Source organism: Xyrauchen texanus, chromosome 14 (assembly GCF_025860055.1).
Source record: "Xyrauchen texanus isolate HMW12.3.18 chromosome 14, RBS_HiC_50CHRs, whole genome shotgun sequence".
Lineage (NCBI taxonomy): Eukaryota > Metazoa > Chordata > Actinopteri > Cypriniformes > Catostomidae > Xyrauchen > Xyrauchen texanus.
This window is the reverse complement of record NC_068289.1, coordinates 6818115-6840038: the sequence shown is the minus strand read 5'-3', so window position 1 is coordinate 6840038 and position 21924 is coordinate 6818115. Positions and strand designations below refer to the sequence as shown.

At 37.8% G+C, this 21924-nt stretch overlaps 1 protein-coding gene across 1 annotated transcript; it reads right to left on the bottom strand.

The window, feature by feature from the left end:
* Window positions 1-103: 103 nt before the first annotated feature.
* Window positions 104-20509, bottom strand: nxph2a (neurexophilin 2a). Its single transcript, XM_052142933.1, has 2 exons — window positions 20400-20509; window positions 104-2565 (listed from the first exon to the last, which is right to left on the bottom strand). Exons 1-2 carry the CDS (start codon window positions 20442-20444, stop codon window positions 1807-1809), a joined length of 804 nt encoding a protein of 267 aa, XP_051998893.1. The 5' UTR covers window positions 20445-20509; the 3' UTR covers window positions 104-1806.
* Between the last annotated feature and the right edge of the window lie 1415 nt (window positions 20510-21924).

Genomic DNA, 21924 nt, shown 5'->3' with positions numbered 1-21924 from the left:
TATCCATCTGATTCTTCACTTCGAGCATTACTGTGATCCAGATCAGAAGCCCCTGATAAGGGAGGAATGAAATAAATTGCCATAATGTTTTTGGCATACACACATGGAACCTGAGATCTCCAGTTCTGATTATTAGACTGTGGCATTTCGAGTGGTTCATTGTCACACTGACATTTAGACTAGAATGTAAACAATAATGACACAAAACATTTATTCCTTTGATCTCTACATAGTGTTTTAAATATATATATATATAAACAATCAGTACAAGGTATACTTAAATAATATATTAAATTATCCTCAATATTTCCACCTCATGTGCATTTGCATAAATTGGAAACCATGCAACAGAAAAAAAAATTTTTTTTGTTGATATTCCGACAAAGAGTTTGATTCCAGTCCAAAGTCACTGGTGTGAATAGAGGTTTGCTACATGACTGACGTGCTAAATTTCAGTTTTTGGCTTCAGTCCCCTCTGCCATGGTTTGTAAGTGAAATTTCCCACTATAATTAATGTTAATTAGAGACTGGAAATGTGGATCACTGTGGCAGGACCATGACAAAGGGTTGTTAACCGGCTGCCAGTTTCACTAAATCCACCTGTCCAGTGAATTGTGCTCTCATGAGACATCACAAATGACTTTGAAATTATACACAAATCTCAATTTATACATAGAGCTTTTGTGAAATGCAAAATGACTAAGGGTAATTTGTATTTGATGTCTTTGCTGAATGATTTCACCCGATTGTGCTAATCTTGACAACTGCATATGCTCTCCACATTAAAATAGTTTCCACAACTAAACATTAGTGCAACAAAAGGCCAATAAAACATACACAAACATACTAACACACACACATAAACCTCACATTGAAAACAGGGGTTTCACATATATATTTTATCCTATGTAGGTGTGTGATTCAGCGGCAACTGGAAATTGTTATGAACAGGGAGTAGGGATGGAATGTGTTAATGTTTAAAAATGCACATGGTAAAATGTGAGTTTATATTGTACTGACACATGGCAGTGTAGATGCAGCACCATGCTAAAGCAAAGTTCTAAGTAGTCATTGTAAAAAGGTGCTCATTCAACAATTATTAATTTAGTCCATGAGTGAAAGCATCCAATTTTCAGGGGATTATCGATATAATAATTAAGATAATATTTGGCTGGTCGTGCGATCTCAACATGGCATCTGCATCTCATTACATGTGAGTGTACATCATTGTTTAAAAATACTATTGTACTATTACTATTTGCTTCTGTTTAGAAGGTTAGAAGTAATCAGTAATGTTGTATTTTATTTTATTTATTTAATTCTGAATGCACCTTTACATTGTCTGTGCTCTTGAGGGTAATTTTGCCCCTGTTTTTTTAGCCTGAAAATTCATGACATGCTACATAACAAATTAAGTATATGTTACAATTGGAAATTAGTAATATGTTGGTTATCAATGCAAGATCAATTGTTAGGGAGGAAGTGTGCAAATTGTGACTCTTGAACTGTGATTTATAATCATGTAACAGCCACACTGTATTGTCAATGGTAACTAAAGGGTTAACCAGAAACTATTTTGCCATCATATCATTGTGACTGCTTTCTCACGAAAAGGCAGATGTTGAAAAACATGCGAGGATTTTAGCCTAATGCAAAACATCTGGATTTATTATAATTGCTTCAAAATCAGATGGAACACATGGTGAAAATAAGGTTTGATGTTGCAAGGTGCCAATGGGGTTGACCATGCTGTTTAAATTCTCTAGAATATTACTGTCGAGGATCCAAACTTGGCTTGACTGGACTTTAACCCATGGAAGCATACGGTGTGTCACTGTGATAATTGTAATCTGGGCAGATTTTCTGCACCAGTTTATAGTCAACGCTGTAGAAGGCAATGTAGATACAAATGACTTTGAAGGGCTTTGAGCAGAGCCAGGAGACGTGACTCTGGGTCGATTCTTGGTAACACACATTGGATGGGTCAAAGCTGCAATGTGAAGTCTTTTTGCTGCGGTCCGTTTTCTGATACTCGATACGGCAGTTGAAAGATTTAGAATCTTTAGTCTCCAGGGTGGACTGCTGAGCCATCTCAAACTCCACCACCTTAGAGGGTGGCACTAGACTGACGGACACATTCCCCAGGCCTGTGGAATTGTGTCGGAAATAAACACTGAACGTTCCATTTCCATGGTCCACTATCTTCCCTGTAATGAGTAGATTCAATTTCACAGTCTTGATGTTGGAGTTGAAGTCGCCCCAGCCAAACATTTTTTTAAACTTGCCTGTTTTCACGATAGGTCTGCGTTTAGTCCTGCTCTGTGTCTCATGCACATCTGTCTGGTTAGATAACCAGTCCCAGGAGTCCTCTAGGTTTTCCAAAAATGTTATTTCCCTCAGGTTGCTCTTGAACCCAGGGGATCCCCGGGCAAAGAGGCGCAGGGGGTTGAGGACGCGAGGGCTGGCACCTTTGGGGGAGGGGTTCTCCTCGTTATCAGCTTCTCCCCAGTCCACAAGCCCCACGTCTGGAATATGTACTCTTCTGCATGTGACCTTCCAACAAAACTAAGAAAAAGAAAGAAGCAAACAAATGAGGATCTATATACCCAGAGGAAATAAAAATACCAAATGAGATATTTCTACTAGACAGCAAGGAGAGTGAATTAAAAGTCTACTTCTCAGATTTTTCTTCTGAGAAAAAGACCCCAATAATCTTACATTTGTCTTACAATAACTGCTTTTCCATTATCGGGCTGGTGCAAGCCAGAGCTATAAACTGGTTAGGTGGTAGCCAGGGCCAATAGCCTCAGACCTTGAGACCAAAATCGATCTGCATTCCCACTATCGGTCTTGTAGCGTTGCCCTAAAACATGCCCTTAATTTGCCGCCCTGGTGCCAATGTCACACACCCCGCCCATTTCACAAGCAAGGGGGAAACTCAAGCTGAGGAATCAGACTCTGGAGACTAGCTAGCCCTCAAAATGAACACTAATTTGAACTGTGTCAGCAATCTTTAATTTTTTATTTCCCGAACCTGTACCATTGTGCGCTGGATACAAACATGGCGAGTTCTGCGACAATATACATCAACACGTCTTCATTTCGACAGATGCTGTCGATTTGACTTTGCACATTTTCATCAGCCCAAATATTCAGAAGAGCCCTGATTTCGTCTACAGACCAGTTCTGATGATTCTCCATTCTCTGTTGATCTGTTGACGTTAGATGGTAGTAGCTAGATATGAAAGATTGGGAAGATCTTGGTGCTGAAACCGTTGACCTGACTCAGTGAAACTCTGCCTTTGACACTGACCCTGCCACAAACCCCAGTTGGCCCAAATTTAATTGGTGGGCCAGGGCACTTAGCCACTGGCCCCAAGGAAGCCCCGTGGAGGCACGATGAAGCCCTGGATGTGACAGTGGGAATGCAGCTGGCCCTGGCATGCACTAACATGCCATCATTTGGCCCGATAGTGGAAACGCGGTTAATATGAACTCTGAGGAACAACATTTTATAATGGGCAATCATTTTAGGTTTAGCTCTTTTCCTTTTTCTTTTAATTGAGTTTGAACAAAATAGAATGATGTGAACAATCTTTGCAATTGCCAGAGCCACAGATTCTTTTATCTCAAATGTTATCTGCAGAGTACTACAATCTAGGATTGCTCTTAAGAGCAAATCTATTTACATATCATACTACGAACGGTGAAAAACATCAAAATTGTATAATCGGGGGGCCTGGGTAGCTCAGCGAGTAAAGACGCTGACTACCACCCCTGGAGCCATGAGTTCGAATCCAGGGCGTGCTGACTGACTCCAGCCAGCTGTCCTAAGTAACCAAATTAGCCCGGTCAGATGCGGAGGCAACTGAGATTCTTCCTCCACCACCTGGATTGAGGCGAGTCACCACGCCACCACGAGGACGTAGAGCAAATTGGGAAATGGGCATTCAAAATTGGAGAGAAAAAAAATGGTATAATCAGAATTAATTACAGATTGTTGTTGATCAATTATAATTGACAGTCTTCTGTGATATTTGTCTTGGTATTATAATAGAATGTATCTTTTAGATTTTAAATATTAAACTGATCTGTGTTTTGATCATTTTTTTATTTTTTTTTATTTATTATTCCTGCAATACACTGCAGTGCTGATCCTATGTGCCAAATAACCTTTTTTATCTCCAGGAGTGAGTTCTGGTCAACTTAAGATAATAACTTAATGAATGAATGAATAAATGAATGAACATTACATTTATATACCGCTTTTCTGACATTACACTCAAAGCACTTTAAACAGTGAACAGGGGACTCTTCTCAAACACCACCAGTGTGCAGCATCCACCTGGATGATGCGACGGCATCCATAGTGCACCAGTACACTCACCACACACCAGCTTTTGGTGGAGAGGAGAGAGTGGAGTGATAGAGCCAATTCATATAAGGGGATTATTAAAGATAAAGTCTTAATCATTTGTAGAAATAAGCCAAACTAGTTTTGCTGGTAATTAGCGCAGACTGCCATCCTGAGGCACGGCTGAGAGGATCATTTGCTGAAGCAGATGTGAAAGTAGGGCTGTTTGAAATCACACAGATGAGCAACCCTGTATTTTTTCTATAATTACTAATTTTGCTGTAAGCTTAACAGTAGCATACGAGAACTCTGTCAGCAAAGGACTACAATCATGAAGACATTTTCCTCTAATAGTCTATAGCTTTTTCTGATAGTTGCATCAGTATTTTTGTGCCTGTGCCTTCTAATAGTACATGTTTAAAATCATAAATTTAAACATAACATTTCTGATTCTCTATATGAACCATTAGATGGATATAAAATGTTGTTGTTACATGGTGTAATGCCTAAAAACATCATGCACACCATTATAAATGATGCAAGCAGCAAATAATAGCCCAGTCACTTCAAAAATCCTTGCATAATGTGAAATCAATGTGTCTCCCATGGATTGACGGAGTTGTTAATCTATCATTCTTCACAAAGCTTAATTAAGACAATACCTCTACGTAAAAACTGACAGAGAGAGAATGCAGTGTACATGTTAATAAGAAGCATATGGGTTGCAATGAAAGCAGCAGATGCCACTTTCCAGCATATGAGTAGTAGCTGAATGATATGGGTTTTTCAATGACCAATGCCGATACTGATAACTAGTGGGGTGGCTGAAACATATGTTATATAAGCTAAGCTTATTTGCAGTAATTGAGATATATGCGTATTCTGTCATTAAACAAACATTTTCAAACTATATTTATACTAATATAACTACACTCACCTAAAGGATTATTAGGAACACCTGTTCAATTTCTCATTAATGCAATTATCTAATCAACCAATGACATGGCAGTTGCTTCAATGCATTTAGGGGTGTGGTCCTGGTCAAGACAATCTCCTGAACTCCAAACTGAATGTCAGAATGGGAAAGAAAGGTGATTTAAGCAATTTTGAGCGTGGCATGGTTGTTGGTGCCAGACGGGCCGGTCTGAGTATTTCACAATCTGCTCAGTTACTGGGATTTTCACGCACAACCATTTCTAGGGTTTACAAAGAATGGTGTGAAAAGGGAAAAACATCCAGTATGCGGCAGTCCTGTGGGCTGAAAATGCCTTGTTGATGCTAGAGGTCAGAGGAGAATGGGCCGACTGATTCAAGCTGATAGAAGAGCAACTTTGACTGAAATAACCACTCATTACAACCGAGGTATGCAGCAAAGCATTTGTGAAGCCACAACACGCACAACCTTGAGGCGGATGGGCTACAACAGCAGAAGACCCCACCGGGTACCACTCATCTCCACTACAAATAGGAAAAAGAGGCTACAATTTGCAAGAGCTCACCAAAATTGGACAGTTGAAGACTGGAAAAATGTTGCCTGGTCTGATGAGTCTCGATTTCTGTTGAGACATTCAGATGGTAGAGTCAGAATTTGGCGTAAACAGAATGAGAACATGGATCCATCATGCCTTGTTACCACTGTGCAGGCTGGTGGTGGTGGTGTAATGGTGTGGGGGATGTTTTCTTGGCACACTTTAGGCCCCTTAGTGCCAATTGGGCATCGTTTAAATGCCACGGCCTACCTGAGCATTGTTTCTGACCATGTCCATCCCTTTATGGCCACCATGTACCCATCCTCTGATGGCTACTTCCAGCAGGATAATGCACCGTGTCACAAAGCTCGAATAATTTCAAATTGGTTTCTTGAACATGACAATGAGTTCACTGTACTAAAATGCCCCCACAGTCACCAGATCTCAACCCAATAGAGCATCTTTGGGATGTGGTGGAACGGGAGCTTCGTGCCCTGGATGTGCATCCCACAAATCTCCATCAACTGCAAGATGCTATCCTATCAATATGGGCCAACATTTCTAAAGAATGCTTTCAGCACCTTGTTGAATCAATGCCACGTAGAATTAAGGCAGTTCTGAAGGCGAAAGGGGGTCAAACACAGTATTAGTATGGTGTTCCTAATAATCCTTTAGGTGAGTGTATATCAAACTTATTCACTAGAATTATTAATAATGCAAAAACAGCATTATCCATTGATATTGGCAGCTGGTAGATTTTGAAACTGACAGGGCGAGCTAACACTTCTATAAATAGGTGATATATCTGTCTATAATACCTCTGGCAATCTCATAAGGGAGGCATCACCATAGCGACTTTTTGCAACACGAAAACGTCACGGACGATGGTCTCTCTTAAATTTGGAGGATTTCGTCACTGGCTCAGCAATCTTTGGATATTGTTGCATGTTTAACCACAATATGTTTTAGCATAATTTCAAATAGATTAGTTTAGTTAAATTATAAATTTCGATATTTTAGGTACTCTAACCCAACCCCTAAACCTAACCACTTATCAATAATATACAACAGATAACATGCAGATAAATTTACTGTTAAAATAACAGTTACAATACACTTTTCTACCTCAAAATAAAGTTTGTATGTTGTGATTTACCTCGGAGCTGGTTGGTTTGTGTAAAGGAATTAATGGGAAGGAGGAGGCGAGAACCGGCTTGACAATATAAATAATATTTGAATAATAAACTGAACAAAAAGGCAAACACACAAACAAATATCTAAATATCTCTCTCTGTCGTACTGCCATCTCCGGTAGGCCTTTATCCCTCTCAGAGGCTTAATTAGCCTGATAAGGGGCCGGGTGTGTACCCAGCCCCGCCCTCCGCCCTGCCACATTCCTCCCTCATTCTCTCAGGTTGGGGAGCCCCCTCGTGGCCTTCCGGCCCCGTCTGCCGGCAGGTCATCCCCGCCTCCCTGAATCTGGGAGGGGACTGGTGGAGGGAAACAACAATAATAATTAAAAACAGTGGGTATTCACTGTAACAGTGAAGTACCGCCAAAAAAACAGTCAAATTTAAAAGAGAGGGAAAGGCCAATGCAGAGTGGCAGTTTGAGAGAGAGAGGAGAGAGAAAAAAAAAACACTTACTCGCCGGTTCTCCGATACGCCGTAGCTTGGTCCTTGGCCATGGCTTATGTATTCATAAAATACATATGAAGTCTGACCGGAGACGGCGACGGAGAGATCCATCCATTAATGGATGACAGCCGCAAAGGAAATTGGGAAGGAGGAGGCGAGACAATATAAATTATATTTTAATAATGAACTGAACCAAAAAGACAAACACACACACGGGTGTCGGGTAACTGTCCGTAAATATCTCTCTCTGGTCAGCCGTCATCCCTCTCAGAGGCTTAATTAGCCTGGTAGGAGTGGTGGTGGCGTAGTGGACTAAAGCACATAACTGGTAATCAGATGGTTGCTGGTTCGATCCCCACAGCCACCACCATTGTGTCCTTGAGCAAGGCACTTCACTCCAGGTTCCTCCAGGGGGGATTGTCCCTGTAATAAGGGCACTGTAAGTCGCTTTGGATAAAAGCATCTGCCAAATGCATAAATGTAAATGTAAATGTAAATGATTAGTGGCCAGGTGTGTAGCATCACGACCCGGCCCCGCCCTCCACCCTGCCACAGATTGGTTCATGGCTTATGTATTTTATGAAAGAATTTATGAAGAGTCTATGGGAAAAATGAATGGGAAAAATACTTCTGGAACCCAGACTGCTGAATAAGTGGAAGGGCACTGTTGCGCTGTATTGGTCACAACACACATGAAAACCAATGGTATATGACATTTTTTGAATGATGAAGGCTTAAATTTAGATCTGTTCCTCATACAAAGCGATCACACAGCCTCAAAGTGCCCAGCAAACAACATTTTTATGATTCTTTTCTCAGTTTTATGTGCTGCATCTCGGAAATTCTGTAAACTCCCTATGGTAAAAAAAATTATGGTATTTAAATCCTATGATATCAGTTGAATAAGGCACCAGAGTGACATTTAAAAGCAACCTAATATCATTGAATGACAATACTATAACTACATTTTTGCAAACTGAGTTTTAGGTGCTGCTTTCTACATTTTGCTGCAGTTTCCCGGTGAAAATAACACTAGAGGCACTGCAACAACTGCGAGTTTTATTCACTATTCACAGGTACTATGGCTGTTTAGGACTTTGCTCTATTACTCACACCCTGATATGTTATTATCTCAAAACAATTTAAAGATACTTTTTAACACTTGTATTACAGACCCATGGAAGCTCACCTGATAGAGAAGTGTAGGAGTATATGACTCAGAGGTCAAACCACAAGCCCAGCCAAGGACGCTCGAAATGAAAGTGTCTTATTTATCTTTTATAACACTATTGGTTAAGTTTAGGTTAAAGTTCTAGGTTAGTGAGGTATACGTTACTCATTCAAATATCCATCTAATATTCACCTTAAAAACTTTGTCTGATTACAGCATCATTTCACTGGGAAACTTCAGCCAAAGGTGTAATGAACCACGCAATTTTGGTTTACAAAAATGTTGCCATTGTTACCTACATTTAATAACATCAGACTGTTTTGAATATGGACCAAGGGTGAAGTAAGGTTGATGCAGGCAAAAAGTGCCTTTAGGAACATAGCGTTATGAGAGTGTGTTAGCTTCTGAGAATCCACTGAACAAACTGTTGCCAAAGAATGTAGATAGCATTCAATGCAGAAATGCAGAAAAAAGGTTTTGTAAGAAGAGGGAAAGAGATTTTGGTCTGCCTTGAAACATTTATTCACTTTGAGTCCCACTGGTCCGTACAATGTTCAGTAAAACAGAATGCTCATATCTCTGTTTAGCTCTTGGTTGTAAGTCGCTTTATTTTTCATTTGGCAGACACTCAATGACTTGACAAGAGAAGATGAATACTGCTCACATTTAGAGAAAATGCGGTGAGAGACAACTTCAGGTAAAGCAGGAAGGAAATGATAATGCTAATGTGGAAGCAGTTAAAGGATGATGAACAACTGGGGAAATTGCTGTGACAAGTGGAGGGATCACAGGCAAAATAAAACGCTTTACTGCCTGGAGAGGAAAACTTGAAAGGTTGTGCTGACAATCAGTCCCAATCCTTTCCCTATGTCCCTCACTGTCTCTCTCTCCATTTCTTACATATAGAGTAGCTGTAATTCTACACATGTTCGGTAATATGTTTTATGTCTAACTCAAGGGGCGGATTGAAACTGTGACTTAGGTAGAAGGAAAATCATGCAAGGTTTGCTAAGGGGAACTTTAATTAAGACTTTAAAATACAGTACTGTCCTGGAGGGTTGACACAGGGTAATAGACAGATGTACAGCCTTTAATTTTCACAAACAGCATTTATATAGTCCAAAAAAATTATTTAAAAGTATTATGACAAAAAAATTATGAATTTCATTGCATTAGATGACAAAATTTGAAACTAAGTTGCATCTGCAAAGATGATGATAGACCCTTTCTCAAAACCTTGTCACCAACTTGACTTTTCTTCAACAATTCCACAATTACTTTTAACCAACAGGCCCGATTTCTATGACATTTAAATACTTTAAAATTGAAATACAATATTTTTTCCCATGAACTATTTTTTACTTTTGTTCAATAAAACATTGTGGTACTGAAGCTGAAGACCACTGGTCTAACCAACTTAGCAGACACTTAACATCAAAGCTGACCCTAAATTGCATAGATCTCTGATAAATATCTGTTGATGTATTTGATATTAATAATCTGATAATGTATTGTACAAAGTGTCAGTCAGTGGCATCATGCCCATTAAGAGTGGGGGGCACATGCTCCCTCAGATTTTTGAGCCAAGAGGATTTTGAATAGTTATTTGAACTTCCAAAAATGTATTTTTATGGCATCTTCTATAATTAAATTAAATGATTATTGCATGTACAAAACATGCCTGAGGCTGAAATCTTTATTCACATGTTTAAATTTTGTCATTTAAAATCCAATCGAGCCAAATATGTTCTGCTATACGCAGCATCCAGTGCTGCTTCGGGGATCGTGTTCACGGGGGAAGGTCCAGCACCATGGGAAAGCGTGGCGTTATGGTAAAAACAAACTAATTTATGGCATCAACTTCAGTGTAGTTAACATTTGCCAACTATGCCTGATCTCTGTGGAACAGTCAATCGTTTTTTTATAGTCTAATAAAAAAATATGTTTATGTTTTCTTTTGATTGGTCGCTGTTCATTTACTTTAGTGCTGAAATGCATTTGACAGCTTTAGCAAATATCTGCAAACATAATAGTTATTAAAAAAGTGATAGTGTTTCCTGTGATTTACAGAAAGGGAGGGTGGGGGTTTCGGTTGCATTAGGGTTGCGGTTGCTGACCTTGGTGCCCCCTTAAAAAAAATAGGTGCATGACGCCCCTTGTGTCAGTCACCGATAACAAAAGCTGGCCTATTTTTGTAGTGACAGCATCATAATAAGACATCCACAAAGTGAAAGATGAATCAGTCTAGACTCTAGACGTTCATCTTTAATGAGCATTATGGAGCAAGCTGTCTGCCAGTCCCTGGGGTGGACTTATCTTTTACGGCTTGACATAAAGGTAATTGCCATGGTGACCAGAACTAGCCCTCTAGAAAGTTATTAAGAAGTCAGGGACATCTCAGTGGTGGATCATGGTTGAGGATGCTGTTAAAATGCATTTGCTTCGCCTGGCAGTACCAACCCTCTGATGGCTGTGATGGTGCTCCAGCCCTGCGGATTGAATCTGTTTGTAGTTTGTAGTTGAATCTGTCAGACCTGCACGTTCTTGTCATTTCTTTTCCATTTCTCATTCTTGTTCTGTCTCAGTGTTTCTCAGTCCCACAGATTGTTTGCTCAATATGGGAGTGAAGTTGTAATTTGTAGCTCATTTTGGAGCATTTACTTTCTTTTTTCAATTCTACATTCTGCCTTAGTATAATTTGAGCTTTTGATCTTTTAATGCATAGTTCAAGTTGGATAGCATTCTTTTTTATTATTTATGGGGTTGAGTTTTTCCTATTTTTGACAGTTGTTTTTAACAAGCTCCTCATTCCAAATTAAATTCTGAAATACTTGCGAACTTAAATCTCTCGCATTCAAATCCACCTGGGAAGTTTGTACTTACGAGGTCGGGAATCGTATATACTATGTGATGTGTGTTCAAGTGATTTTTGCGGTTTTGCAATTTCATATTTCTCTTAGATGCCTCTTAGAGGTCTGACACCACACACTGTCTGTCTTAGTTCACTTGGGATGGGGAGAAGATGAAAACGTCACATGAAGTTTGAAGTTACAAAAGTACAAATATACACATTATTCTCCATACCACTTCTCTGACATCTAAGCCACCTTTTTAGTTGTTTTGTCTGTTTCTACCATATATCTGGGGTGCAAATAGCTGCGCTCTTTGATCAGTGCTATTAAAGGAATAGTTCTCCCAAAAATGAGAATTCTCTCATCATTTACCATCCCAGATGTGTATGACTTAATTTCTTCTGCAGAACACAAATTAAGATGTTTTTTAAGAATTTCTTAGATTTTTTTGGTCCACACAATGCAAGTGGATGGGTGCCAAAATGTTGGAGCTCCAAAAATCTCATAAAACAGCATAAAAGTAATCCACACAATGTGGTTAAATCAACGTCTTTAGAAGTGATAACTAAACAGATAAATATGAATGTCTTTTTTTTCCTATAAATTATACTCCCTGCTCAGTCAATCTCCACGTTATCCTTCACATTCATTTTCTTGTTATTTTGGTGATTCACATTCTTCATGCATACGCCCCCTACTGGGCAGGGAGAAGAATTTTTAGCAAAATGTGCTTAAATATTGTTTTGTTTCTCACCCACACCTATCATATCACTTCTGAAGTTATTTATTTAACCACTATAGTCATATGGATTACTTTTGTGCTGCCTTTATGTGTTTTTCAGAGCATCAACATTTTGGCACCCATTTACTTGTATGGACCTACAGAGCTGAAATATTCTTTTAAAAACCTTAATTTGTGTTCTGAAGACATCATACACATCTAGAATGGCATGAGGGTGAGTCAATTATGAGAGAAATTACATTTTTTAACTTATTCCTTTAACACTTAAATAATCACTCTGAATTGTTAAGCAAATTCACACCTAATTCAACATGACTACAATTGCTTGTTAAACAGTACTGAACATGGCATGATTTATCAGGGAAAGATACAGCAACAGCTTCTCTAATGGATCAGTCCAACTCTCCATTCCTCCCCAAAGTCTGCTTCTGAACCATACTACAAACACTCTGCCCCCCCTCTCTCTCTCTCTCTCTCTCTGTCTTTTTATACCTACAGTATAAATATACCTCTTATACCTCTTTGTCTCTATCTTTCTCTCTCCCCACTGTTTCTCCTCTGTGGTGTTACAGGGCATTTCATTTGTAATGATTCACAAAAAGAGTAGTTTCAAGAGAAAGGCCCCAAAGGCTTGGAGGAGGCAGGTGGGGCCTGAGTCTAAACATGGCCACAGAATAGATTGCTAACCTGATGGTGAAACAGCCTCACACCCGAAAGCCATCACTCTTAATCAAGAGCTGGCCTGCTAACAAATGGCAAATGTTTAGTGGAGAGGATCATAGGGAGAATCCTCACCCTCAGTCAGGACTGATCTCTGCACTATTTGCTGTGTTGCATGTCTAATACCATATAATCCCCCCTATCATTACAACACCTAACACTCATGCATGGCTGTGTCAGTCAACAGAACCTTAAATCATCTGGTCAGAGTTGTAGAAAATAGCTGCTCACTGTCTTGGAGGTATGGTCTATTTCAATGATTTGCAATTAAAATAATGCAAGCCAAATTAAATGCATGCATGAAATAGTATTTGGACACATAAGCCAAAAGTATTCGATAATGAATATCGAACCAACAAAAACCCTTCTTTGCCATTTTCGTAATTACTTTTCTGTGTTGATTTTGAGGGTAAATCTGCAGAATTGTTCGGTTCTTCGGAGTTGAGAGTACTACACCCTTATTGGTAGCTGAAAGCAACAAGTAAATACTCAAAATATTTAAAAGAACAAAAATGCACGAGTGGGGATGTGTAGAACTTTATGAATGACAAATGCCACAATTCTGTGGTTGAAGACCATGTAACAGAAGTTGTGACCGACGTTTCTTTGGTATTTTGACATATTTCTGAGTGAAATACCTTATTGAACATAAAACAAAATGTAATGCAAGGGCATGATTTTATCCAAAGGTTGTTGACTGATTGTGAAAAGTAGGCGTTGCATCCCGGAATGGAAGCAGAACTGAATACGGGTTTGCAGTCGACACACAGACACCCACACACTCCCTTATCGCTGTGCCCCACTAACTTGAGAACCAAACGATGTTCTAACTGACAACATTAATCTATAACCAGCCCACTAACACACACAGCACACCGCTGTCTTTGCTTACGATGATGATGAATCCCAACGAAGACGAATAAGAAAAAAGCGGGATCATCACAATATTTCAACGTTTTAATTCACAATACACTAAATATAAGGGGTAAAAAGAACACTAACTTATGCTAAGAATCCCAAAATAACTGCATTAAAAAATAAGAATAAACTCTAAACGCATCTGTTGCATACAATAGTGATCACCTCTGCAAGCATTCTGGCGTGAAATGTCTCGAATGAAACACTGTTTATTCCTCCTCCTTTCAAATTCAAATTGAATCCAGTGGGCGCAAGGATTTTGAGAGGGAAACTGTCAAAAATACACCTCTTCATCTCTGCATTAGCTGCTTTGATAGCCAGTTTGTTCAAATGATTCTTGAAAAACAGACGGAATCACGGAATCCAGACATGGATTAAATTAATGTAAATGCACAATGAATAAAAGGAATACATGTCCTAGTGCAGTGGTTCTCAAACCTGTCCTGGAGAACCCTCAACACTACACTTTTTGGATGTCTCCTCTCCTCAATCAAACACACCTGATTCAACTCGTCAGAACGTTAGTGGAGACACCTAGACTTAAACTGGATGTGTCAGAAAAGGGCGACATGAAAAATGTGCAGTACTGGGGCCTCCAGGACCAGTTTGAGAATCACTGTCCTAGTGTGGTGATTAAACCACAACAGATTGTGATTTCACTAAACAAAAAGCTTGCATGAGTTGTGTGTTCAGTTGTAAGTGAATGTGCTTACAATGTTCAATTGTAAGTGTTGTAAGCCGCTGCTTATACACTAACCGCATCATTAACATCAGGTGTGCTCTGTGTTAATAACAAAAAGCAGATCACTTTATTCACTGTGAAGCACATAGCACATGCAGACTGTATATTTATTTCATTACATCATAGCCTTTTGCGGTTTAATAAGCACATTAGCCCATAAAGCAAACTGCTTTTCAAACACCAAAATAAAAGCTCCACTTAACTGGATGCATGAAATTGAAAAAATGTGACATAACTATATTTCTTCTGTATAGTAAAATGTAATATTTAATGCAGTAGTAGTAATAATAATGATAATAATAACAATATATCAATAGTATTTATATTACATAATTATATGTAAGCAATATCTCAAGCAAGAGTTCCATCACTGCTTTCATAAATACTGGGACGCTCGAAAATAACCAATAATACCAAAATAACAATAATAATAATAATAATAATAATAAAAAGTAAAAATTTGGGTTTTGTATTGTGCTGTGAGGATCAGTATAGTTGCTCTTCATTTAATAAATAATAATGCAATGGTATGTTAAAAAGTAATCGTTCTGTTTTAATTTGATTAAAATTCAATGAATTAATTTGATTTGACAGGTTTTGTTTATGATAAAATGTAATTCAACTTTAAAACCCAGAATTCAGAAAAAATAAAATGGAAAACACAGAATTTGGTTAATAAATCAAACGGAGTGGGAAAAAAAAAAAAACTTTTAACCAACTGCTCTGAAGGTGCTTTTTAGTGGAGGTAAAGTATGTAAATTTCCCCCAAGGTCCCCTAGCATAGTAATTACTGGTGTAATATGGACATGTTCTACTAATGTTTGACAACCAGAATGTGTCCAAACCATTTTGCCTTCATTTTGAACACTATCATGTGTATTGTTTTATACTTTAAAACCTAAAAAAAATCATGTTTTTTTAATTGAAATGTTGTTATTTCATTCTTGAAAATAAATGCTGCTTGCTTTTATATTTTTTTTATCTAATGCATTCAGAAATGTAAGTATTAAAATACAGTTTGGGGGCCACTGTATAAACTACTGTATTGACTAAATATATATTTAAAAAATCCTTCAGACTTGTAGGATCAAGCTTTTGTGAAGCAGCTTGCGAAACAATACATCAAAAAGCATCAAAGGCCAACATAGAGAGAGTTAGACAAGGTGTTTTTGTACTGCATTATACATAATAATCTGTTAATAAGGACTGTTAGGTGAGGAGTGATTCTCTACCCTTAAATGCATGTCAGTTTGGTTCTTTGTTTCACAGTCTGATGATGAGCTATCATCACAGTAACACCTCCACAATCCCATTATACCCATCTGATCTTTGTTCCTACAAATGCGTTTGACATTACCTCAGCATGAACAACAGCTATGATTGCAAGGTTTACATGCAAAAACAACACAGGAGAGAAAAAATCTACATGCATTAAAAAAAAAAGTCTTGCTCATTGAGAACACTTCTGGTGTCCCGTTTGAAAAGGTGCATTGTACACCTCCTTGATTTCATTTTTTGCTTTGGAATAAGATCATTCAAATGTGAGTAGTGGGAACTACGCTTGTGCATTTCCTCTGTCAGTGCAGTGTTAGAACTGACAGTACAGATGCCTCTGTTCTTTGATTTGGAATGAATCCTAAAGTTTTTAGATATATCGGTCTCTTCTGAAGACGATAAAGTGGCAGCAAAAAAGTATTTTTTGGTTTCTTGTAGAGATGATGGGTTCATCAGAGCAGAAGGGCTGGCAACACTACATCAAAGTGACAGAATGAAAGAGGAAGGGATGAATAAAAAAGAGGTATAGATGATGAAAATATTATAATGACAATGATGACATTTAAACTATTTAATCTTCCATTGTTCTTTAAGTTGCTTACTGGGGAGTTTATAAAGCACTTATTCTTAAAGCTACTTTCTATAGAACAATATGAAATGTGAAAAGTTTTTAATTGAATGGAACTGAACTGAATAATGATTAAATGAAAGGATGTTTTTTTTTTTTTTTTTATCATGTCATTCCATGTATTTCTTCAATGACAAACACAAGGAGATTAGGTACTAGAATGACTCAGTAACATTTACGTTGATTTTATGGGAAAAAAGGTGCAGCGTCGACACTCTTTAAAATGTCTCCTTTTGTTGCACTGCAGAAAGAAACTCTTACGGATTTGGAAGGACATGGGAGTGAGTAAATGACAACAGAACTTTTATTTTTTGGGTGAACTTTACCTTTAAGTGCAGTATGTTTCAATGTTATGCAGCAATGTAAATGGTCTAGTTGACAATGTTACTCGCACGGTTGATTTTGTGGGTAACTAAGACTTTGAAAATCAAATGAGCAAAATAAATAAATGGTTCTCAGGTTGACAAGTACATGGCCACAGCTAATAAAGTACCTGCAAACATCTCAGCCTCTGTCATGCAAACCAAGCACCAACACATCGATCATGATAGTAAGCTTGAAATATAGACGTAACCTTCATTCAAAAATGACTGTTTCAATAGCCCATTTTCTATCATATAAATGTAAAAGCATTGATCTTATATAATAAAAGATAAACTTACATAAACTTTGTGTTGTCTGTGAGTGAAGCAAACAGAGTTTGGGTTAATTATTAGATATTAAAACGTGTTTCCAAGTAACAATCTGCAGTTAAAAGTAACTAATGTTCCAAAAAAACCCTAATCATTTTTTGGTCATTTATTTTCATTGATTTCTAAAGAATAGAATTAAAACTAATAATGAAATTCCATTTTAATGTAAACATTTAAAACTTAATCAGGAGATATATCCAAGGCCCAAAATTGCACTGCGTGCTAATTCTTATTAATTCATTATTTATTAAAGCTAAAATACTACTAATAATATTAATTCTGAATGTTGGAGTGGTGAGAAATACTTTCCCATCCACAAACACACATCCCACTGACTGTGATCACCATGTTTCCCAATAACAATAATGTCTGCAGTAACAGTTTTATTTCAGTTTGGATTTTACATTGTTTATTGCAACTAATCAAATCCAACTTGTCCATCATTATTCATTCACAATAAATGTGTCTAAAAGTTGAGATATTTGATGTCATTATATTTCATGAAAGAACACATGTGGTTTAATATAAACAACAGTAATAATAAAATGCAAAATGATGACTGCATGTAAATGGCACCTGCTCTTGGGGATGTACGACGTTAATTTCCTGTATTTTACCTCATGAAATTAACAAACATAAGAAACAGAAGCCTCACTAAAGCCAACGTCCATGCTTGTAGCGGTAAATGTCACAGACAACATTGTTTATGAGGATTACTGAGGCCAGGCTTCTGGAAAGGAACAATGACCCCAATATAGACACAGATACACATCACTGGTGTATAAGCCCTGCACTGATAATGCCAATCTAGAGCGAAATGCTCATATTTACCGACGCTCTCAGTGAAATCCTCATGTAATCTCTCCCAAAGGAATTTCTGGGTTATTGGACCTACAAACACATATCACAAGTGCATTCTGGCACTCCTATTTTCCTCTCATTTGGTGTCCTCAGCCCAATTCTGTGAGCCCAATGTACGTTCCCCCCCTAACATGGCAAATCCATCAAGGGGTTGATGTGAAGACTCAAGCTGCAGTAGGTTCTGCAGAATATAAACAGAGTTTTTATTGTCCGGAGGTATGGGTGTGTGAAAGAGATGAGGGCCTTATCACAGCCCAGCAGCTCTGTAATTCGGCTCTGTGATACAGCACCAGAGCGGAGAACCTTACACGGCTGGCACAATCCAAAGACGGATTAGTTTTTCTGACATAAGCTTCCTGAAAACTAATCAATCAGGCCATGCGGTATTATCAGAGGCATAAGATTAAAGCGTGGCTCCTAATCCTAGCACTGTAAATTTTAGTAAATTCTCAACCGCTAGTTTTCCTCTAGTAAATAAATAATGAAATCAAACCTAATTGCGCACAAAGAGAGGGGGAGCGCTGGATGACCTCACGATAGGGAATTCACTGATAATCATTATTCAGGCTTTAAATTTACTCTCCATAAACCATTTAAGTCTGTGTATTCAAATGTGTCCTCTGAGTAAAGAAACATGTCTTCTGAGGCAGACGTTCAAACGAAATTTCTGTGTGAAAATGACAGAAATTAGAGATGTTTCTCTCAAAATAAATTACGGTATACACCATGTTCTAATTTATGCAAATGAACATGAGGCAGTGTGGGACAGATATTGTACAGGGACAGTACAATCTATTCAATGAGTTGTACCATTGTGTACCTTGGCGTCAACAGCAGACGCAACACAAAAATTTCCAGTGGACCAAATTCTCTGGAAATATACATTTTGACATTGGACCTTAAGATAGAACAACCTATTGAACAGACAGTACATCTATCCCTCACAGTCTTGTTTTGGCATCTATCCTGACTTGGGTCTATTAATTGACATTAAGTTTCTTGTGTAGTGTCAACATAGAGGCGCTCTGTTAAACCATTAGCACAGATTGATGGCCATTACGCTCTTTTGCTGCACGAACAAGCGCAAAAGCACAACGGCGAGTGACTGAGGGGGTGTGAAAGAGAGAAGCGCTCTGGCAGCAAAGGCCAACTGTGCTGGATAACAGCCATGCAGAGAACAATCATTATACAAAGATGAGAAACGAGAGAAAATGCATTTAAACAATAGAGTTGTGGGCTAGTTCTCAAGTGGATTTAGTGCTGATCACATTGTTCTCCATCCTGCAATCAGAGAAGGAATGCAGCAGATGTCATGGAATGAATAGTTACTAGTGTGAAGGCGCTGACCCTCTTATCTGTCCCAAGGGAGCAGCACAGATGCTGGGCTACTTCTCCAGTATTTGTGTGTGTTTGTGTGTGTGTGTGTTAGGGAGATAGATAGAGAGAGAAAAAGAGAGGGAGAGAGAGAGAGAGAGAGAGAGAGAGAGAGACTGTAGGGACTCCATTGGGAGAATGCCTTTGGAGGATAGTACAAAGGTGAGAATGTACTCATAGACAGAAAGACATTCCCACTGGTACTTTTCTCAAAAGTCTCAAAATGAATATAAAAAAAAAAATCCATCCTGCATGTTGTGCATTTAATGAAGCATTTCTTGTGATATCTGACCTAAATATCTTTTAGTAACAAAAACAGCACACATTTTCAAAGTGGTGTCCTGAGAAATGTAACATTTTAGAAAGAAGTTTGTAGTCACAATCACTTGAAAATGTTTGTCAGGTATCATTTACAGTTAAGAAAATTAACTGCATTCTGCATTGTTAACAATTCAACAATGTATTGTCTCCATTGCATAGTTTAATAAAATTAAGGTATATACACTCAATTGTCCTGGTAATTATAATTTCTAATGAGTAATTAAAAGTACACTGATCTATGACACAATTGTCTTCCTTAATTTCAATGCAAATATGTGCACTGTGCAAAAGAAAAACAGAGTTGCAGACAAAAACTAAAAACAAATTGGTATACTGTATGTGTCTTTCTCTTTTCTACAGCTGCTTAAATAAAATGAAAATAAATACAACAAACATAAGAATGGCTTTTCATAAAGATTGGATGATCTGCCACAATGATACAGTAACTAGAGTTAACCTAAGTAAAATAATATGGAGTTATTTTATTTTTTAAACAAATAAAACTTCTCCACACTAGCCTACTGTAAATGCTTGTTTTTTTTTATTATTATTATTATTATTTTTTATTTTTATTATTGCTTACATTTTGCACATAAGAGCACACGTGTTTCATACATCTGCAAATGTAAAGGACGGTACTCACCTTGTGCAAACAGAACAGAAGCAGAACAGCTGAAAGAATTTGCATCTTGACTACAGAAAATTGTCTTCAGCTCTTACTTAAGGTGGGAGAGGAAAATATCCAGTTCATAGGGTTTAGGACAACAATGTGCCATTGCTTTTAACTACCTGAATTTGAAAAGAAAAAATTAATGCATTTATCAATACACTATTGTAGTAAGAGTTGAATAACATCATAAACAGATACAGTTTGGTATTTGCTTACCCTTGGCAAGAGGTGTTGATCATGTTGAAGAGTTGGGGTAACCAGCGGGATTTCTGATGATCCCACAGGCATCAGAGATATTGATAAATGCTGAACTCGGGACAGGAGAGCCTTGTTTTAAGAATAGGGTTTTATTGGATAGTAGTGATAGAGTGACTGTTCGATAGATCGACGGAATGCTGCGATGCCTCACGAAACGCGTCGAGTCAAATCAGTGTGACGAAACGAAGCTTGGTCGTTCCTCGTCCGCGATAAGGGCCACCTTGTCTTCTTGTATATCACAGTTTGATATGATTAAAGTTTCCTACAGCCCCCAGGTAGAGTACATCTTTACAAAAGGCTTAGCATCTTAGTTTGTTCGGCTTGTAGTGTGATTTGCTAGTGTGTGCTGAGCATGTGTGTGGTGATGTGAGAATCCCTCTTTGAAGTGCTCTTCAGATTTAGCGCCTATGAGGGACTCAGTATAAAGCTAGACGTCAAGTTTTTAACCCATTGTAGACTTGTGTCTGCCTTTTTTTTTTCTTTTCAGATGTTAATGAGCAAATAAGGAAATAAATACTGACAACACAACAAATGTATTCACCTTTAAGTTAGACTTGTTTGTTATCACGCGACAATAAAAACAACATACCAATTCAGCCTTTGTAAATATCGAAATATATATATATATATATATATATATATATATATATATATATATATATATATATATATATATATATATATATTAGCATTTAGCATATAATTAATTTGTTTTACCTCATGATACATATAGTAGGCTTATTAGACAATAGCATCGGTGAGATAGAAGTAGGTACATAGAGAAAACGTAGAGGCACAGACTTTATTGATGATCTGAAAGTAAGTGCTGCCATCCGAAAAAGTGCACAAAATAACAGCTGCACACAGAGAAAGAAAAAATTAAAGTGTGCAATGGGACATGTGCAATAAAACATCAACAATGAATCTATGAGCGTTGCAACATCACTGCGACGAACTTGCGATGAGCGAATATAAGTGTGTTAATAGCACCACCACGTGTCTAAACAAAATACTCAAAAATATTTACTGAGCGTTATTATTTAGCATATTCTGTTAAATATCAGTTTCCAACAATCTGGGAACCCAAGTGATTGTAATCCTATAGTCTTGCATATATCAACTTTATGAACACTTTCTACTTAATGAAATCTGTATTCAGTAATAGGCTCATTCTATAATTTAGGGTGCATTCAATGTTCATTGATGATAATTATATATTTTCTAACCATTTTCTTCAGCT